Source organism: Aquarana catesbeiana, linkage group LG04, assembly GCF_042186555.1.
Source record: "Aquarana catesbeiana isolate 2022-GZ linkage group LG04, ASM4218655v1, whole genome shotgun sequence".
Taxonomy (NCBI): Eukaryota; Metazoa; Chordata; class Amphibia; order Anura; family Ranidae; genus Aquarana; species Aquarana catesbeiana.
In genome coordinates, this window is record NC_133327.1 from 468,366,702 (window position 1) to 468,385,646 (window position 18,945).

The window sequence follows — 18,945 nt, forward strand, 5'->3', positions numbered from 1 at the left end:
GGAAAAAACTCACTTTTATTTTAATGCACTAAAACACACTATATTGCCCAAATGTTTGATCAAATAAAAAAGATGATCTTATGCCGAGTACATGGATACCAAACGTGACATGCTTTAAAATTGCGCACAAACATGCAGCGGCGACAAACTGCATAAATATTTAAAAGCCCCCTACAGGTTACTACTTTCGATTTACAGAGGAGGTCTACTGCTAAAATTACTGCCCTCGATCTGACATTCGCGGTGATACCTCAAATGCACGGTGCAATTGCTGTTTACATACGTCACGAGACTGCCGCTTGCGTTCGTCTTTGCGTATGAGCACGGGGGGACACGGTGCTTTTTTTTTTTTATTATTGATTTTGCTTTTTTATTCTTACATATAGTTACATAGTAGGTGAGGTTGAAAAAAGACACAAGTCCATCAAGTCCAACCTATGTGTGTGATTATGTGTCAGTATTACATTACATATCCCTGTATATTGCGGTCATTCAGGTGATTATCTAATAGTTTCTTGAAGCTATCAATGCTCCCCGCTGAGACCACCGCCTGTGGAAGGGAATTCCACATCCTTGCCGCTCTTACAGTAAAGAACCCTCTACGTAGTTTAAGGTTAAACCTCTTTTCTTCTAATTGTAATGAGTGGCCACGAGTCTTATTAAACTCTCTTCTGCGAAAAAGTTTTATCCCTATTGTGGGGTCACCAGTACAGTATTTGTAAATTGAAATCATATCCCCTCTCAAGCGTCTCTTCTCCAGAGAGAATAAGTTCAGTGCTCGCAACCTTTCCTCATAACTAAGATCCTCCAGACCCTTTATTAGCTTTGTTGCCCTTCTTTGTACTCGCTCCATTTCCAGTACGTCCCTCCTGAGGACTGGTGCCCAGAACTGGACAGCATACTCCAGGTGCGGCCGGACCAGAGTCTTGTAGAGCGGGAGAATTATCGTTTTATCTCTGCAGTTGATCCCCCTTTTAATGCATGCCAATATTCTGTTTGCTTTATTAGCAGCAGCTTGGCATTGCATGTGTCAGGGGCATATCAGTGGCCGTCGGGCAAATATGCGTGCACGCAGGTGCACAAGAAGCTCTTCCAGGACAATTTTGCTTAATTCCCCACCAGGGGGCGCCGGAGCACGCATATTTGCCCGACGGCCACTGATATGCCCCTGACAGCATGCCATTGCTGAGCCTATCATCCACTAGGACCCCCAAGTCCTTTTCCATCCTAGATTCCCCCAGAGGTTCTCCCCCCAGTGTATAGATTGCATTCATATTTTTGCCACCCAAATGCATTATTTTACATTTTTCTACATTGAACCTCATTTGCCATGTAGTCGCCCACCCCATTAATTTGTTCAGGTCTTTTTGCAAGATTTCCACATCCTGCGGAGAAGTTATTGCCCTGCTTAGCTTAGTATCATCTGCAAATACAGAGATGGAACTGTTTATCCCATTCTATTTTTAAATTGTTCCTTTCTTTTTCTTTTTTTTTTTTTTTTTTTATAATTTTTATTATCTCAGGGAATGTAAATATCCCCTATGATAGGAATAGGTAGTGACAGGTACTCCTTTTTTTGAAAAAAAAATGGGGTCTATTAGACCCTAGATCTCTCCTCTGCTCTCAAAGCATCTGAGCACCCCAAAATCAGCTCTATGGTCAGCTGGCGGAACCACCGGCTGCGTTCTCGGGTTCCCTGGTGGGACAGGAGCGGGAGGGGGGGTCGTTTCCTCCCACTGCTTGTAAAAGCAGTCTAGAGGCTAATTAGCCTCTAGGATTGCATTTAGATGAAAGATGACCGCTGGCTGAAAACGCTACCTAAACCTGCCGGCATCACTCTAGTATAACCACTCAAAGTCCAGCAACATACCAGTACGTTGCTGGTCATATAAACATGAAAAAAATCCTAGTGCACAAGGCACAGCGTGACCCCTGAGGATTGTGAGGACAGACCAGGAAGTATTTAAAAATTTATCAATTTTATTGAAAAAGTAATTAACAATAGAAACATTAAAATCAGTTTCAGTACAAAATTAATACATAGTAGTAATTGCCCTCTTAATTACTGAGGAGCTGATATACGCAGCTGTTATGGATGACGCCTGACATGTTTCAGACTCATATGTCCTTCTTCATAGGCTTTATGTCATCAAGAGCATACACGTTCTGTCCTCCTCCCATATCCGCCTCCAGGACTTCTCCCGAGCCTCGCCCATCCTCTGTAATTCCCTACCCCAATCTGTCAGACTGTCTCCAAATTTATCCACTTTTAGGCAATCCCTGAAAACTTTCCTCTTTAGAGAAGCCTATCCTGCCTCCATCTAACAACTGCACTATTTTCTCCATTAGCTCATCCCCCACAGCTATTACCCTTTTGTATAACTTGACCCTCCCTCCTAGATTGTAAGCTCTAACGAGCAGGGCTCTCTGATTCCTCCTGTATTGAATTGTATTGTAATTGTACTGTCTGCCCTAATGTTGTAAAGTGCTGCGTAAACTGTCAGCGCTATATAAATCCTGTATGATAATAATAAAAATGTAAAAATATTTAAGCATTAATACAATAGTATAATTGCAGTAGAGATAGTTTTTAAACAAAAATAAGATGATCGTCAAACATGATAAATATGACAGAAAGGAAGACAGTATACTCACATGGCTGAGCTGTTCACTACCCAGGATAGAGGGAGCAACCAAATCAGCTGTGGCCGATGAGGCAGAGCATTGCGCTAGATGGCTGCAACGGTCTGCCTCAGAGTTCTCTGGCAGAGTGTCGCAGGCCCGCCCGCAAGGGAGGGGCGCCCGCCATTGGCGTATGTGTAGCCCATCCCTCTGCACTCCACAGTGGAACGCAAACAGGAAGGAGTGCAGCCGAAGGCTGGGCTCCTAAGGTCAAAGAGACCCCGAACCACCGCCAAAGAAGCGGGGATCAAAAGGCTCCCGCGCGCCGGGAAAACAAGTGGGATAGGCAGCCCAAGCATACCACAGCAATGTATGATAGAAAACTTGAAAAAACATATCGGAAACATTGCCAACCAGGTGGGTGCTGTCAGGAGGAAGAAATGCGCCATCTGGTGGTGAGGAGTGATCAGCATAAGCCCGGGAGACAGTAAAATAGTACATCTAAATATTTCCTTGCAGAAAATGGTGAACAGCAAAAACAACGCGGCACGCGGGAGACTTTTAATCCCCGCATTATTGGCAGTGGTTCGGAGTCTCTTTGTCCTTAGGAGCCGAGCCTTCGGCTGCGCTCCTTCCTGTTTGCCTTCCACTGTGTAGCGCAGAGGGGCGGGCTACACGTGCGCCGGTGGCAGGGCGACGCGGGACGCAGCCCTGCCCCTCCCTTGCGGGCGGGCCTGCGCCGATCTGCCAGAGAACTCTGAGGCAGAGCGTTGCAGCCATCTGGTGCAACGCTCTGCCTCATCGGCCACAGCTGATTTGGTTGCTTAATTGCAACCTGCATTCAGCTGTTTGCAATAGCCTTATTGGCTATTTAAACATTTGGTCACAAGCAGTACTCACACTGTTGGTGCTTGCTGCTGGGACCTACTGACCTACACATACTCTCAGATGTGGTGAGTTTTAAGTGTAACTACTTTGCAAATTTGTTCATGCTACTAATCTGTAACTCAGATCATTACACTCACTACCATCATCTGTCTCTCTGTCTTTATGCAGACAGGAAGTTACAAGTCTTGCCTTGTTTTTGCTGGCCAACCATATACTGAGTGGAGTAGTTACTCCTATCAGTGGGAGTTCTTGCAACCATTGTGGGTCTGTCCAGCCTTTGTCTTTCCTCATCTTGGCTTACCATCTCAGCCACATATCCTTAGTTTCGCAATGCAAGCTAACACCTGTACAGGCATTTTCCACACTGCCGTCCCCCTCTATCCTGGGTAGTGAACAGCTCAGCCATGTGAGTATACTGTCTTCCTTTCTTTCATATTTATCATGTTTAATGATCATCTTATTTCTATTTAAAAACAATCTCTAATGTTATTATACTATTGTATTAATGCTTAAATATTTTTACATCACAGAACATGTATGCTCTTGATGGCATAAAGTCTATGAAGAAGGACATATGAGTCTGAAACATGTCAGGCGTCATCCATAACAGCTGCGTGTATCAGCTCCTCAGTAATTAAGAGGGCAATTACTACTATGTATTAATTTTGTACTGAAACTGATTTTATTGTTTCTATTGTTAATTACTTTTTCAATAAAATTGATCAATTTTTAAATACTTCCTGGTCTGTCCTCACAATCCTCAGGGGTCACGCTGTGCCTTGTGCACTAGGATTTTTTTCATGTTTATATGACCAACAACGTACTGGTATGTTGCTGGACTTTGAGTGGTTATACTAGAGTGATGCCGGCAGGTTTAGGTAGCATTTTCAGCCAGCAGTCATCTTTCATCTAAATGCAATCCTAGAGGCTAATTAGCCCCTAGACTGCTTTTACAAGCAGTGGGAGGGAACAACACCCCCTCCCGCTCCTGTCCCACCAGGGAACCCGAGAACGCAGCCGGTGGTTCCGCCAGCTGACCATAGAGCTGATTTTGGGGTGCTCAGATGCTTTGAGAGCAGAGGAGAGATCTAGGGTCTAATAGACCCCATTTTTTTTTTCAAAAAAAGGAGTACCTGTCACTACCTATTCCTATCATAGGGGATATTTACATTCCCTGAGATAATAAAAATTATAAAAAAAAAAAAGAAAAAGAAAGGAACAATTTAAAAATAGAATAAAAAAGCAAAATCAATAAAAAAAAAAAAAAAAAAAGCACCGTGTCCCCCCGTGCTCACACGCAAAGACGAACGCAAGCGGCAGTCTCGTGACGTATGTAAACAGCAATTGCACCGTGCATTTGAGGTATCACCGCGAATGTCAGATCGAAGGCAGTAATTTTAGCAGTAGACCTCCTCTGTAAATCACTGCGTGTATCAGCTCCTCAGTAATTAAGAGGGCAATTACTACTATGTATTAAATTTGTACTGACACTCATTTTAATGTTTCTATTGTTAATTACTTTTTCAATAAAATACTTCTTGGTCTGTCCTCACAATCCTGAAAGGTCGTGCTGTGCCTTGCGCACTAGGCCTTTTTCTTGTTTGTCTGTTGGATTGGCCAGACCAGGTCATACACACACTGCCATTCAACAAATCCTCAATCTTGTTGGGCATATATTGTAATGTTCTTTTTTTCATGCAGCCTGTGGGCTGAACGAAAAAAGAGATTAATCAGTGGGTATGCCCGCCATTAGAATACCGTCCTTCATCCACCCACTTCTAATGATGGGCATACATGCACCATTTTTTTTTTTTAACTGTGGTGGTGAAATCACCTTCTACAGCGCTGAAGTCGCTGATTTATGTATCATGAGAGCAAACGCTGTTGCTGTCAAGATAAATAAATCAGTGCTGCAGCTGAATGGCGTACCTGAAAAGCAAAGAATGGTAACAAAAAACATTAACTCAATAAAACAACCTATTTGTTATCACAATCTGTGCCTAAAAAATATATGCCGAAGCATAGTGGGCAAAGCCCTGATGTTAGGAGCAAATCTTCACCCCTGCCCCCATGCTAAGGCATATATGCTCTTTTTTTTTTTTTTTTACTGTGGTGGTGAAATCACCTCCTACAGCGATGGAGTCACCGCTTTACGTATTGTGGGAGCAAACACTGTTGCTGTCAGAATAAATAAACCCGTGCTGCAGCTGAATGATGTACCTGCTAAGCAAATAATGGTTAACAATAAAACAAAGTAACATTACAGTATAACATTAAGACATACCATACCTGCAAAGCAAATACAATAAAATGCAGTAAAAATAAAACATTACAGTTCTAAAATACAGTAACAATAGAGAGAGAAAAATAGATATAGAACAATAGAGAGCGAACAATAGAGAGCGAACAATAGAGCAGACAATAGAGAGCGAACATAAGAGAGAGAACAATAGAGAAAGAAGAAAAATAAAACGACAACTGTTTGGCTTTTTTTTTTTTTTCTTTTTTGCACTTGTAACTGTAAACGTTCCAGAATAGGGTCTCTCAAAATGTGATGGCCATCTCATCTTTTGAGACCCTGTGTAAGTGTGCCCTAGGATTGTGTAGTGCTGTACCCTACGCTAATACTCCACTAGTGTGTGGTAGCGTTTGAACCAGTCACCAATGCAGAGACCAGGTTGGTCAGGACAGGAGGGACAAAAAAAGCAAGTATCACGCCTAAATCTGCGTTTTCTGCAGACACAACATCTTCTTTGGGGTGTTCTTTGGGCAGGGGTACCAGGGAGGACATACAGAAAATGCCTCTCATGCAGCCGGCTCTCTGCATTTGCGCTGGGAAGGTGGGGCACAGCACCGTCTGGAAACAGTCCTGGAATCTGAGGAAGGATCAAGTTCGTCCTGAAGCTTTGTATAGCACATAAGCATTCAGCAGAGCCAATTGGAATAAATATACAGACACTTTTTTTGCACCAGCATCTGGCCTTACAGGTAATTATGGACGGCGCCAACATCTGGTTTTTGAGGTCCACCCCTCCCATGTTAAGGTTGTATTCATGGACACAGAGGGGTTTCTCCACAGCACCAGTCACCGTTGGAATTTCGACTGTTGTATCTGTGTGAAGGAGGACAGAACAAAAACATTCCAATTATCCCTCCACTTCACTGCAAGCAAATTATTACATCTCAAGCAGGCTCTCTCACCCCATCTAAGTCGGGACTCTACATCCAGTTGGGGAAGCTCCGGTGATTAGATCGCACGGTGCCACATGCGCCAATTCCACAATCAAAAAGTGATTAAAAGTGACATGCTTGTGTAGTAATTAGTCACGTACAAGTGGTACCCCCTTCCGAATAAAGGTGACACCAAGTCCCACACAATCTTACCAGCGCTTCCTATGTAGTCTGGGAAGTTCTCTGGTTCCACGTGATTATCTCTTCCCTCGTAAACTATAAAACTATTAAGATAGTCTGTTGCCCTGTCACAGAGCTTATACATCTTGACCCCATATCTGGCACGCTTCCTGGGGAGATACTGTTTGATAGACAAGCGGCCAGAAAATTTAATCAGGGAATCATCAATGCAGACAACTTGATCGGGAGTAAACAAGGCTGCAAACTGTTAGTTGAAGTGATTTACGAGGGGCCGAATTTTGAAGAGCCGATCTAATCCAGGGTCACCCCAAGGACAACAGAGTTCATTGTCATTAAAATGCATGAACGTACTGGTCATGGAGGCAGGGAACACGGCATATGATGAATTGGGTCAGTGGACCAATATGACCGCAACTCGCTTTTTTTTAGTTATGCCCATGAGGAGGGATAGGCCGAGGAAGGTCTTCAATTCGGAAACCGTAATAGGTTTCCAATCTCTGGCAAGGGCCAACTGGGGATTAGTGGCAATTAATTGACCAGCATACAAATTGCTTTGGTCCACAATAGATCTATAGGGATCTTCCGTGAAAAACAGTGAATAAAAATCAAGTGACCTACAATCAACTGTTTCCACCTAAATTCCGGGTTGGTCAATGAATGGGGGAAGTACGGGCACTGCAGAAGCGGTGGGCTCCCAATTCAGATTGGCAAATGCAGCGGGAAGGGCACTATGAGTTTGACGGGCCTGTTTGTCTTCTTTGTGGCTGCGGGACACTACTTGGGCTATGCTAGCCACCGCACCAGCTTGAACTCCACTTATGGGACTCTCCACGTTACCAAGTTAGTGCAGTGCTGGATGTACGACCAGGATGTACTAGGCCGCTGGTGCTTGCCAGTTCACCAGAAGGATGAGCAGCACTAGTAGTTAAATATAGTAGGTCAGGTTGACAAAAATCACAAGTCCATCAAGTCCTGGTGCTCTGCTCCATACAATAGCCCTGCGATTCTTGCACCTCAACAACAGCAGAAGAATGGGGTCGGGTACGCCAGACCTTGGCATGGACCACTACTCCATCGTCAGAGCTATCTGTCAGGGTGCCGCTGCTGTCTACAGTATTCTGTATACCTTTCGTATTCTGAGCCTGCATCTGACAGATGGGTGACTTCCTCTTCACTCTCATCTGTCATGCTCAGAAATGTGTAGGCCTCTTCACTAGTGTACCTTCGATTGGACATTGTGGCCTCTAAATTTACTGGTACAACTAGTGAGACTCACAGGAAAAAAGAGCACCTGATTGTCAGCGACTGCTTCAAACGCTACCAAAAGAAACTGTTAGCGTTTGCAGGGATCAGGCCTGAGTCTGCGAATGCTGTAGTTTTTTTTTGTTTTGTAAGCGACAGTGATCTATTGATACTGCACTTGGGTAGGCTGGGCTGGGCGGAGGGGCTAAACGCAGGTCCTAGCAGGTATCTGGGCTGATCCTGCTAACACTGCGTTTTTGGGAACCCTAAACTATTGGGGACGCTAGTATAGATCTGATCAGATCAAATATATTGATCTGTTCAGACACTATACTACTAAGGGAGGTGCATGGTGTGTGTGTGAGTGTTAGCGCTCCTGGAACTAATCTGACGCTGCCTGGGGCTAACACAGACCCTAACTGACGATAAAACCTAACTGATCTCACCCGCCAGGCGATCAGAGGGTTAAACCTTTATTCCTAAATATATGGTGAGATGACATCACTTCCCCTGCCTGTGTTTACACTAATGCCCTGTACACACGGTCGGACATTCCTACAGAATATGTGCGATGGGAGCTTGTTGTTGGAAATTCCGACCGTGTGTGGGCTCCATCGGACTTTTTCCATCGGAATTTCCGACACACAAAGTTTGAGAGCATGCTACAAAATTTTCCGACAACAAAATCCAATCCTTTAAATTCCGTATTGTGTAGACAAATCCGATGGACAAAGTGCCACGCATGCTCAGAATAAATTGAGAGGAAAGCTATTGGCTATTGCCCCGTTTATAGTCCCGACGTACGTGTTTTATGTCACCGCGTTCAGAACGATTGGATTTTCTGACAACTTTGTGTGACCGCATGTATGCAAGACAATTTTGAGCCAACATCCGTCGGAAAAAATCCATGGATTTTGTTGTCGGAATCAATGTCTGACCGTGTGTACGGGGCATTAGAGGCAGGGGACAGTCTCCCATTCACCAGAACCGATCACCAGGTCCAGCCAGAAATCATTGGCTTGGGCCTGGAGACTGATCGGTTCTGAAGCAAATCCGATCGCTGCGGGTGAACGCGCGCCCCCCCTAGGCGAGGTACAGCTATGGAACCTCGCTCAAGGGAGCCTTGGTGAGAGAGGTAAAGAAGAACCCAAAGATCACTGTGGCTGAGCTCCAGAGATGCAGTCAGGAGATAGGAGAAAGTTGTAGAAAGTCAACCATCACTGCAGCCCTCCACCAGTCGGGGCTTTATGGCAGAGTGGCCCGACGGAAGCCTCTCCTCAGTACACGACCCATGAAAGCCCGCATGAAGTTTGCTAAAAAAAAGAAAACCAGGCACTGCTCATCACCTGTCCAATACAGTCCCACCAGTGAAGCATGGTGGTGGCAGCATCATGCTGTGGGGGTGTTTTTCAGCTGCAGGGACAGGACGACTGGTTGCAATTGAGGGAAAGATGAATGCGGCCAAGTACAGGGATATCCTGGATGAAAACCTTCTCCAGAGTGTGCAGGACCTCAGACTGGGCCAAAGGTTTACCTTCCAACAAGACAATGACCCTAAGCACACAGCTAAAATAACAAAGGAGTGGCTTCACAACAACTCAGTGACTGTTCTTGAATGTCCCAGCCAGAGCCCTGACTTAAACCCAATTGAGCATATCTGGAGAGACCTAAAAATGGCTGTCCACCAACGTTTACCATCCAACCTGACAGAACTGGAGAGGATCTGCATGGAGGAATGGCAGAGGATCCCCAAATCCAGGTGTGAAAAACGTGTTGCATCTTTCCCAAAAAGACTCATGGCTGTATTAGATCAAAAGGGTGCTTCTACTAAATACTGAGCAAAGGGTCTGAATACCTAGGACCATGTGATATTTCAGTTTTTCTTTTTTAATAAATCTGCAAAAATGTCAACAATTCTGTGTTTTTCTGTAAATATGGGGTGCTGTGTGTACATTAATGAGGAAAAAAATGAACTTAAATGATTTTAGCAAATGGCTGCAATATAACAAAGAGTGAAAAATTTAAGGGGGTCTGAATACTTTCCGTCCCCACTGTATTCTTGTATTTGCTTAAACATTAATGTTTAGTAACTGAAGTGCATAAACAAAATATCTTTGAAAAAACAAACAAACAAAAGCACTTAAACTGAATATATCAGCTCTGTCCACATAAAAAAATTTCAAACACAGTCTTTTCATCACAGCACATCTTCTCGTGATGATCTTTCTTTTGGGCCACCAGGCCTTGCATTTGTTTGTTGCATTGCTTGCATTTTCGCACGCATACCTGCTTTACCCATAGGTAGAGGAACTTCATTAAAATATTCCCAAACTGGGTCTCTTTTACGGCCTGGTGCCATTTTGCTACTCAAGGGAGGAATAAAGCACTTCAAACGATGTGCAGAAAGATCACCAGGTTTATAAGCTGCTTAGAAAGTTTCGCTTTCATTTTTACTGCTTGCCCTTCCTCCTCACACTTAGAGCCTGGTACAGATGCATTTCTTTTCAAGCAATCATACAGTTTGTAGTGTACATAGATTTGCAAAACAATGGAATCAAGGAATGTTCCTGAACTTTGTTTTATCTCATGGTTACTGTGAAATTGTGTGAATGCATCATTGCAGTGCATGTTATCTCATTTTGCAGAGCTTGGATTATTTGAATGCGTTTACCAAAAATATAAATATTGTAGAATATACAGCCTCATGCTACATAACTAAGCTCCATTTCATGCTGAATAAACTAAACTATTAATGTAAATTAAATTAGAAAAAAATATCTTTAGATAGGTTTTTACTCCAAAAGCATTTTATTTAAATAAATTTGAAAAAAAAATTAAAAGAAAATCAGTTTTCAATAAAACAAAAAAAAAATCTGATTTTTTTTATTTTTGTTGCTTTTTTTAAAAAAAAAATTCTTTTTTTTTTTTTTTTTTTAATTCACCCTGCAGACATCTCATTGGGCCCATGGCAGAGTAGAGGTATTCACAACCTACAAGACCAATTCTCAAATAAATAATTGATGTCCTACACTGAGTTGCATCTCAAATTCCCTTTACCAATGACAGAACTCTTTTCATATATTCAAATCGCTTCTTTATGCCTTAACCTAAATCGCACATCCTGCCAAATTCCAGAAAAGGTTTGGAAATTTTGACACTCAAGATTCTAAACGAAAAGGTATTACCTTTGATCTACAACATTTTAAATTCTAAAACCACCTTCAGTAAAATTGTTCCCTTAATAAAATGGAAAAATGAATTTGGGAAAGTGTTTTCCGACCACCAGTGAATTGGAGGAATTAAAAACCGCTACCAGTACTCCCGATGCTCTAATTGCTGGGAACTAGCACAGAGGCTCCTCCTGAGATGGCACTTTACTCCATATAGTGTAGCACAATTTTCTAACTGTAATTTAAATCTCTGCTGGAGGGGCCACGGTCAGGTAGGAACACGTACTCATAGTGACTGGACTGGAATATTCACGAAACCAAATATCGAACAAGCTATACTAAGTATTTATATGTCAGCGTTCTATTCCTCAGTGCTGTCAGTAGCCATGCAGATATTCTTAGCTGCTCGCTCAGCAATAATGTACAAATGGAAAACTAATGAAATACCCAGTTTTATGGAAATTGTTAGGTTAATGTAATAGCGGAATACGAAATCTTAGTGTATAAAGATGGAAATGTAGCTAAATATCAGCTCAACTGGTCTCTATGGAAAACTTGAACAGTTAATCCTGGATGAATTGTTCTATACTTTTGGTTTAACCTGTTGATTCTATTGTTTGTTCTACTGTGAAGTAAAAGTCATACAGTTCGTGTTCTTATTCAAACCTTTACTGTAGGAAAATTAACATTTTTTATTGTCACAGTCTCCTTATATATACCTATTTAAGAGCTTTGTAAAATGTACACAATTTTCCTTGTTTAAAACCAAATAAAAAATATTTGAAAAGCTCAGGCAAAAAATAAACATGAAATTGTCACATAGTTGTTTGCATATCTAGCCCAATGTTTATTGTCTTACGATGTTATCATGGGCTTAGTGCTTGGCAAAAGTGCTGGTGGTGCTACATTTATAACTTCATTTACATTTCATCCAATATTTTTCATCACAATGGACACGTTTTTATTATAATTCTCTTACTAACTCTATATTTCTTAAAAAAACAAAAACAAAAAAACAAAAAAAAACTACACAGAGCAAGAACACCACAAATTATCTGGGAATATGTAACTTGAGTTGCACTTAAAGTGGGAGTCCATTCTAAAACTAAAATCCCTGCATCTACAGCCACCAACATTCTAATACTAACCTATCTAGCCCTGTAAAAAAAAAAAAATCAGTATACATACCATTTATGCAGGTGTTCCGACCCGATCTCCAGTGGCGCAAGCTCTGTTGAGTACATGTCCGACAACGGCTGTGAAATGAATGGGAGTGATGTCTCCCATCAATTTACTATGGGGCTTCCTTTGTCGGACGTGTCCTCTGCACCCTCCCACACAGCGAAGCCGCGGCTGACATCTCAGTGTGGTATCAGAGCTTCCACCGCTGGAGATCAGGGCGGATCGCCTGCAGAAATGGTATGTATACAGATTTTTTTCTTTACAGGGCTAGATAGGTGTCAGAAACCATGAACCAGACCGAAACAGAAGTACAGTAAAATCACACTTGTTTATTAATACAAATTAAAAGGTAAATAGAGTAAGCGTAGTCAAAGCATAGCCAGAGTCTAGTAAGCAGATTGGGTAGTCAGCCAAGCCCAGAGTTCAGTAACCAGATCGGATAATCAGCAAAGCCAGAGTTCAGTAACCAGATCGGGTAATCAGCCAGGCCAGAAGTCAGGGATCCAAGTAGAGGAACAGCAAGCAGGATAAGGAGCCAGAAGGCATGTCAGCAAAGCCAGTCTTTAAACAGGAACGCAGGAGAGGGTTTCTTGTGAAGTGACCAAGGCGAAGGCAGGAATGAAGTGAGCTGGAGAGCTTTAAGTAGGCGGGACTGACAAGCAGATCCACAACAGCTGGTTAACTGTGGAGAGAGATGAGAGCTGGCAATTAGTCAACAGCTGAGCGGCCAGCTCAGAGAAGGAAGGGCTGAGCCTGCCCTGACAATAGGTTGGTGTTAGAATGAAGGTGGCTATAGATGCAGGAATTTTAGTTTTAGCATGGACTTCCACTTTAAGTGTAACTAAATGCAGAACTTTTCTTTTTCATTTTGGATAAAGTAAGGGAGGGTAAAAAACCCTTGTCAATTTTTTTGTCCATCTGTGTCCCATAGGAGAGGTTTCCCCTCACTTTCTGTCCCGTGGCCAAAACAGGAAGTCAGAGGAAATCCCTCCAAAGTGAAGGAATCACAGGGTGGCACCAGGGTCACCATAACTACTATCCCTATTGGCAGATTTCTTCTCTCTTCCTTTTCTGTGCCAACCCAAAATTTTGAATTTGCTTTTACTTTCTCTTTTGATAACAGTAAACAGGACAAATAGCAAGGGTAAATCTCCCTAATGGGGCCACAGACAGCAATAAAAGCTGACATGGTTTCTAGTCCCCTCTCAACTCTATCCAAAACTTTAAAAATAGTTGTGCTTTTAGTTACACTTTAACAACATTGTTGCTTCTATGACTTCCTTCAATTTTAAGCAGTCTGTACCCACATAACTGTGTTTCATTATGCAAGTGAATCCAATTTAAAACCTAGAATGATTGGGGTTTACAAATGTATTTATACTTCCAGTCCCTCTTCACTACATCCAAAACTTAAAGTGGATGTAAACCGTCACATATACCCAGTGAAGTGAACCTCCTCAGATGATACACAGAGATGAAACAAATCCCCCTGCATAAGTTTTACATGTATATCTGCTGTCTTCAGCTTTATATACTGTTTAGAAAGTGCACATTCTGTTAGAATTTTCTCTTCCTGTTCCAGCAGGGGGAGGGGAGTCTTGTCATACACTGAGACAGCCGATTGGAGGAAAGGCACACACCTCCTCTCCTCATAGGCAGAGATTTGCAGACCTGTGCTGTGAATGGACCAGCTCTTTGCTAATCTATTTATAGCACCCACCCTGACACAAATTGCAGGCTGGTTTTATCACAGTTGACTGAACTTGTCATAAGTTATCATGCTGATAATAGAAGAACGGAGCAGGAGAAAGCCATGGGACATAGTGCTTTAAAGAGAGATAAGAAAACGCTGCCCATATATATGCCCAGCTCAAATTTCTTGAATCAGGTTTACATCCATTTTAAAGTGATTCTAAGGTTGTCATTTTTGTTATTAAAAAAAAAAGTTATACTTACCTGCTCTATGCAATGGTTTTGCACAAAGCAGCCCCAATTCTTCTCCCTGCCAATTGCCCCCAATAGCAAACCTCTTGCTGTGGGGGCACTTGATCAGGCTCGCTCCCGAGCCACGGTCATGTGAATAAACCTTGTCAATTCACACACAGAGCGTGGCTTGGCTCCACCCTCAGCTTTGTTCTCATTGGCTGACTGGCTGTGACTGTGAATCACGCTGCTGTGTGAGCCGCTGAGGAGAGAGAGACCTGGGAGAGCCGGTTCCCTAATGCACATTGGTGAATTGAGATGGAGTTCAGGTAAGAATGTGTGTGTGGTTGGGGGGTGGAGGTGTTGCTGCACTCAGAATTTTTTTTTCTTACCTTTTAATGCATGGAAAGCATTAAGGTAAAACTTCTGCCTTTAGAACCAATTTAAAAAAAAGTTTTGCCCTTCGTTGCACATTAACAACATTGTGGATGAATCTCCCTAACGGGGGCACGGACAGCAATAAAAACTGACAGGGGTTCTAGTCCCTCTCTACTCTATCCAAAACTTAAGACGTTGTCCTTTTAGTTACACTTTAAAAACATTGTGTCTCCTAGAACTTCCTTCAATTTTTATCAGTCTTTAACCACATAACTGTGTTCCAATGTGTAAGCTAATTCAATTTAAAACCTAGAATGACTGGGGATATAACATTGCTACAAGTTTACATTTATTTTACCTTTAACTGGCCTAGAGATGGTAAGGCCTGGAGAAAAACTGAAAAGTAGGGAAAAAATGTTTTGAATAGTCTTAAATTATTGCAAGTTCTCTCAGCTGAAGACAAGCAAATCCTGGAATACAATTCAAGTAACATTGCACTTCTCAATACAGCTATCAAACAAGGGAAATACAGGGGGTCCCCTAGTTACAAACATCTGACTTACAAACGACTCCTACTTACAAACGGAGGGAGACAACAGGAAGTGAGAGGAAATCTACCCCTAGGAAGGGAAATAAACCCCTGTAAGAGCTATTATGGGAAAAAGGTATGCTTTATCACCAAGGCTTGTTTCCACAACAACCCAAAATTTTCAAAATCCACTTGTCATTGGGACAGAAAGTGAGGTGAAATCTTCTGAACAGGGGCACAGACAGCAAAACAAATGTTACAGGGATGTTAACCCTTCCCTATGCTATCCAAAAAGCTTAAAAATAGTTTTTTTGGCTGGAGCTACACTTAAAAAAGGTACCTGTTCCGACTTACAAACAGATTCAACTTAAGAACAAACCTACAGTCCCTGTCTTGTTTGTAACCCGGGGACCCCCTGTATGCATTTCTGCCACTAGGGGGCGCTGCTAGGGAAAGGCTCTAGTTTAGTTTGCTTGTGGGCTTCAGTTGGTACCTCCTACAGTTGGGTGATTGTTGTAATACAGTAGATGATAGTTTCTGTCCTCTCAGGCCATAATTGGCAGATAAGAGGGTACATTTGTCTGACAAATTTGTTTTTCTTTTATCCTTCAAATTATTCCATGTTCTCTACCACCATAGCGTAATGTTCACCTATAGTCTGTTCAGGTAATTGTTTGTTTTTTCTTTTCATCGTCTCAGTAAAATGGTGAGACCAACATTTAGCGTTTGGAAACCATTCCACGGTGCAATTTCTGCTAAGAGCAAGTTTAGGTTATTTACTGAATAAACTACTTTTATTTTTTTATTTCAAGCACAATACTTTTATATACACGGCATTTCTCATTCCTGGTGTAACAAAATAACTTTGTTTGTAAAACTACTCCACACTGAATTTTTACATTTTTTTTGCAATTTTTTGCGAAAATTTCCATTTTTTTTTCCATGAAAAAAAACTGGAACATTTCCAGAAATTTTACATCTCTAAACTGGTCATAGATGGACTAAAATTTGGCCCGTTCAGCATACACCAGACAAATGTGATCCACGCGTAGCTGTTCTGTTTGACAGAAGTTGATTTCTAGATCAAATTCTGTTGAACAGGAATGTTGGAAAATGTTTGTCATTCTGCAGCTGTAGCCCCTTGGTGTATTCTGACAGAGGAGAGTCCTGGTGTCAGAATACAATTTCCCGGTATTTCTCCATCTCCCTCGCTTGTGAGGAATCTATTACATTTTTTTTCTATCTCTGTATGACATACACTACTAATGGTTCATCCCCTACACTTTGAAAACATTGCTTATAAATTACCACTTAAAGTGCCTTGTTTGTCTGCTTTAAATATTTTAGGCATCCTACCGGAGGCTCTTTTATTAGGCCAAAAAAAGCTAATTTTGGTGTCAGTTTCCTAACTGCATTGATTAAGCGATATGGCACAAATGATGAATGGAATGAAAAAATGGTGGTTGGAAAAAAACATGTGGAACTTGTTGGATTTGAATCTATTCAAGAAGAACAAAGGTATGCATTTTTTTCTAATTCATTACTGTGTTTTCAGTAAATGCAAATGTATTTATTATAGCTACATCACTAACCTGTCCCAAAATACCAACCAAACCATTCTCTTCAGCCCTCCCTCCTAGATTGTAAAGCCTGGTACACACTGACCGAATATCGGCCGGTTCCACATAAACCAGCTGACATTCGGCCCGTGTGTACATCAGCCTGTCTGACAGAAGCTGGTCAAATAGCCGGCTTCTGTCTAACGGGCATGCTAGAAAACCATCCGATCGGCATCCGATCAGCTCTGGCAGCCAATGGCTACGAGTGCTGACCGTGTGCTCTGGTGGGTGGGGCCCCCGTCAGAACACAATAGCTTAGCGGGGAGATCACTATACTACCATCGCCTAGTTAGTACAGAGAGCTCCTCCTGAGCCCCTCAGGACTGAACAAAAAAAAAAACTATCAGTGTTTACCAGGCTTAAGCTCTAACGAGCAGGGCTCTCTGACTCCCCTTGTATTGCGTTGTATTGTAAATGTACTGTCTGCCTATATTTTGTAAAGCACTGCGCAAATGGTTGATGCTATATAAATCCTGTATAGTAATAATAATGATCGAGTTGTACTATTTTATATAACTTAACATTTTTCCATGCCTGATTGGAAAACCAGCAGATAGTACTGTATAATCAAAACAGATCTTAAAGTGTTTTTTTTTTTGTGTATTTTGTTTAAGTTCTGAATAGTTTAGGAAATGGTTAAAACTCCTGTTACTATTTTTAATCTGTGTCCCATTTGGGAGACATCTTCTGGCTTCCTGGCCTGAGATGCAACAAAGCGAGGAGATATCCTCTCTGTTACCAGAACATGTTTTCCCTTTAGAATACCTCCTAACCTTCTGTTCCTGTGATAATTCAAATATGGTGGGTTTCCCATCAATTGCTGCAATAGCTACAATGGTCGCAAGGATGAATAGAGGGTAAATCTCTCTAGCAGGGACAAAGACGGCAAGGGAAACCTGACGGGTTCTAACCTTTCCCTACCTTATCCAACACTGAAAAAAGTTGACCTAAAGCATTTGTAACCCCTACAATGAAAAACCCATACATGCTTTCAATTATGCCTACTGCTTAGTGAGTGTTGTCTGTAACTTTTTTATTTTTTTTTTGAGCAGGTTGTTGAAAAATACCTGCCTGTTCTGCCAGTTCCCTGAGTTACTGTTTCAAACTGACCACGTTAGCCATGATGGCAGATCCCTCCTACCATGCTCAGTTTGCGTCCCTTGTGTACCTGCTAGGAGATAGAAGGCATCCTCTATCTGCTGTAGTCTGTGTAGTGCCATGCCCCATCCCAGCCCTGGTCTACTCAAAGACAGTAAAGATTCAGGCTTGGTTCACACTATAGCGATGTCAGACACCGCATGTGATTCGCACCACACTGCTGTGCGGATCACATGCGATGTCTGTGTGATGTGAATTAAATTTGCATCGCATTCGGACCAAAATGGTGCAGGACCCTTTTTTTGGTCCGCACTGGAATCAGATCACATGGGTGTTCAGTTTGCACTGCAATCTGTGAACTGATCTGGGGGTGTCCTTAACTTTGTATTGATACACGCAGCAGTTCGCAGAGGGCAGTGTGAACTGCCGGCGATTCAGGTGCGATGAGGGAACCCGCACTGGATTTGCAAGGTTTCCCGCATCGCACCAGTGTGAACCGAAATTTACTGCCTAAACTACTGTTCACATACCGGGCATGTTCTTCTCCTCTGTGTCAGCCCCTAACCACACATCCTCCCCAGATGGATAAGGATCAGTAAAAAAAAACAGTTGTAAAGTGTGGGAAGTTTGTCTATACTGTGTGTGAGAAGGGCTGCAGGAAGAGATTGAAGCTGTTGTTACAGGAGATTAGGGAGGACTGCAGACTGACCAGCTGGAGTGAGTGTTTTTAGGGCACTGTGTGAAGTGGAGATCGGCTGTAGGACTTGAAAGAGCTGGATTGCAGGTGATTGGAGATGGGGGAGGGCCAGGCGTGGACTGACCCCTCGGGCACTTGGGCATGGCCCGAGGGCCTGGGACCAGTGGGGGGCCCCATGAGAGGCTCCTGGGGATGAAGCCAGTGCCTAACCAAGTGCCGAACTTC

The 18,945-nt window shown here is 42.5% G+C and overlaps 1 protein-coding gene across 6 annotated transcripts in view; it reads left to right on the forward strand.

Annotated features, from left to right (window-relative positions):
• Positions 1 to 18,945, forward strand: part of TBCE (tubulin folding cofactor E) — a 689,063-nt gene that overhangs the window by 150,717 nt on the left and 519,401 nt on the right. For 5 of the 6 annotated variants that reach the window (XR_012243941.1, XM_073627582.1, XM_073627581.1 and 2 more), the window contains exon 4: positions 16,654 to 16,824. The exons of the other annotated variant lie outside the window; for it this stretch is intronic. Coding sequence is in view for 4 of the 5 variants with exons in the window: in XM_073627582.1 (XP_073483683.1) it covers positions 16,654 to 16,824 (171 nt within the window). In the remaining variant the exon portion in view is untranslated. The remainder of the gene's footprint in view (positions 1 to 16,653; positions 16,825 to 18,945) is intronic. 6 annotated transcript variants of the gene reach the window in all.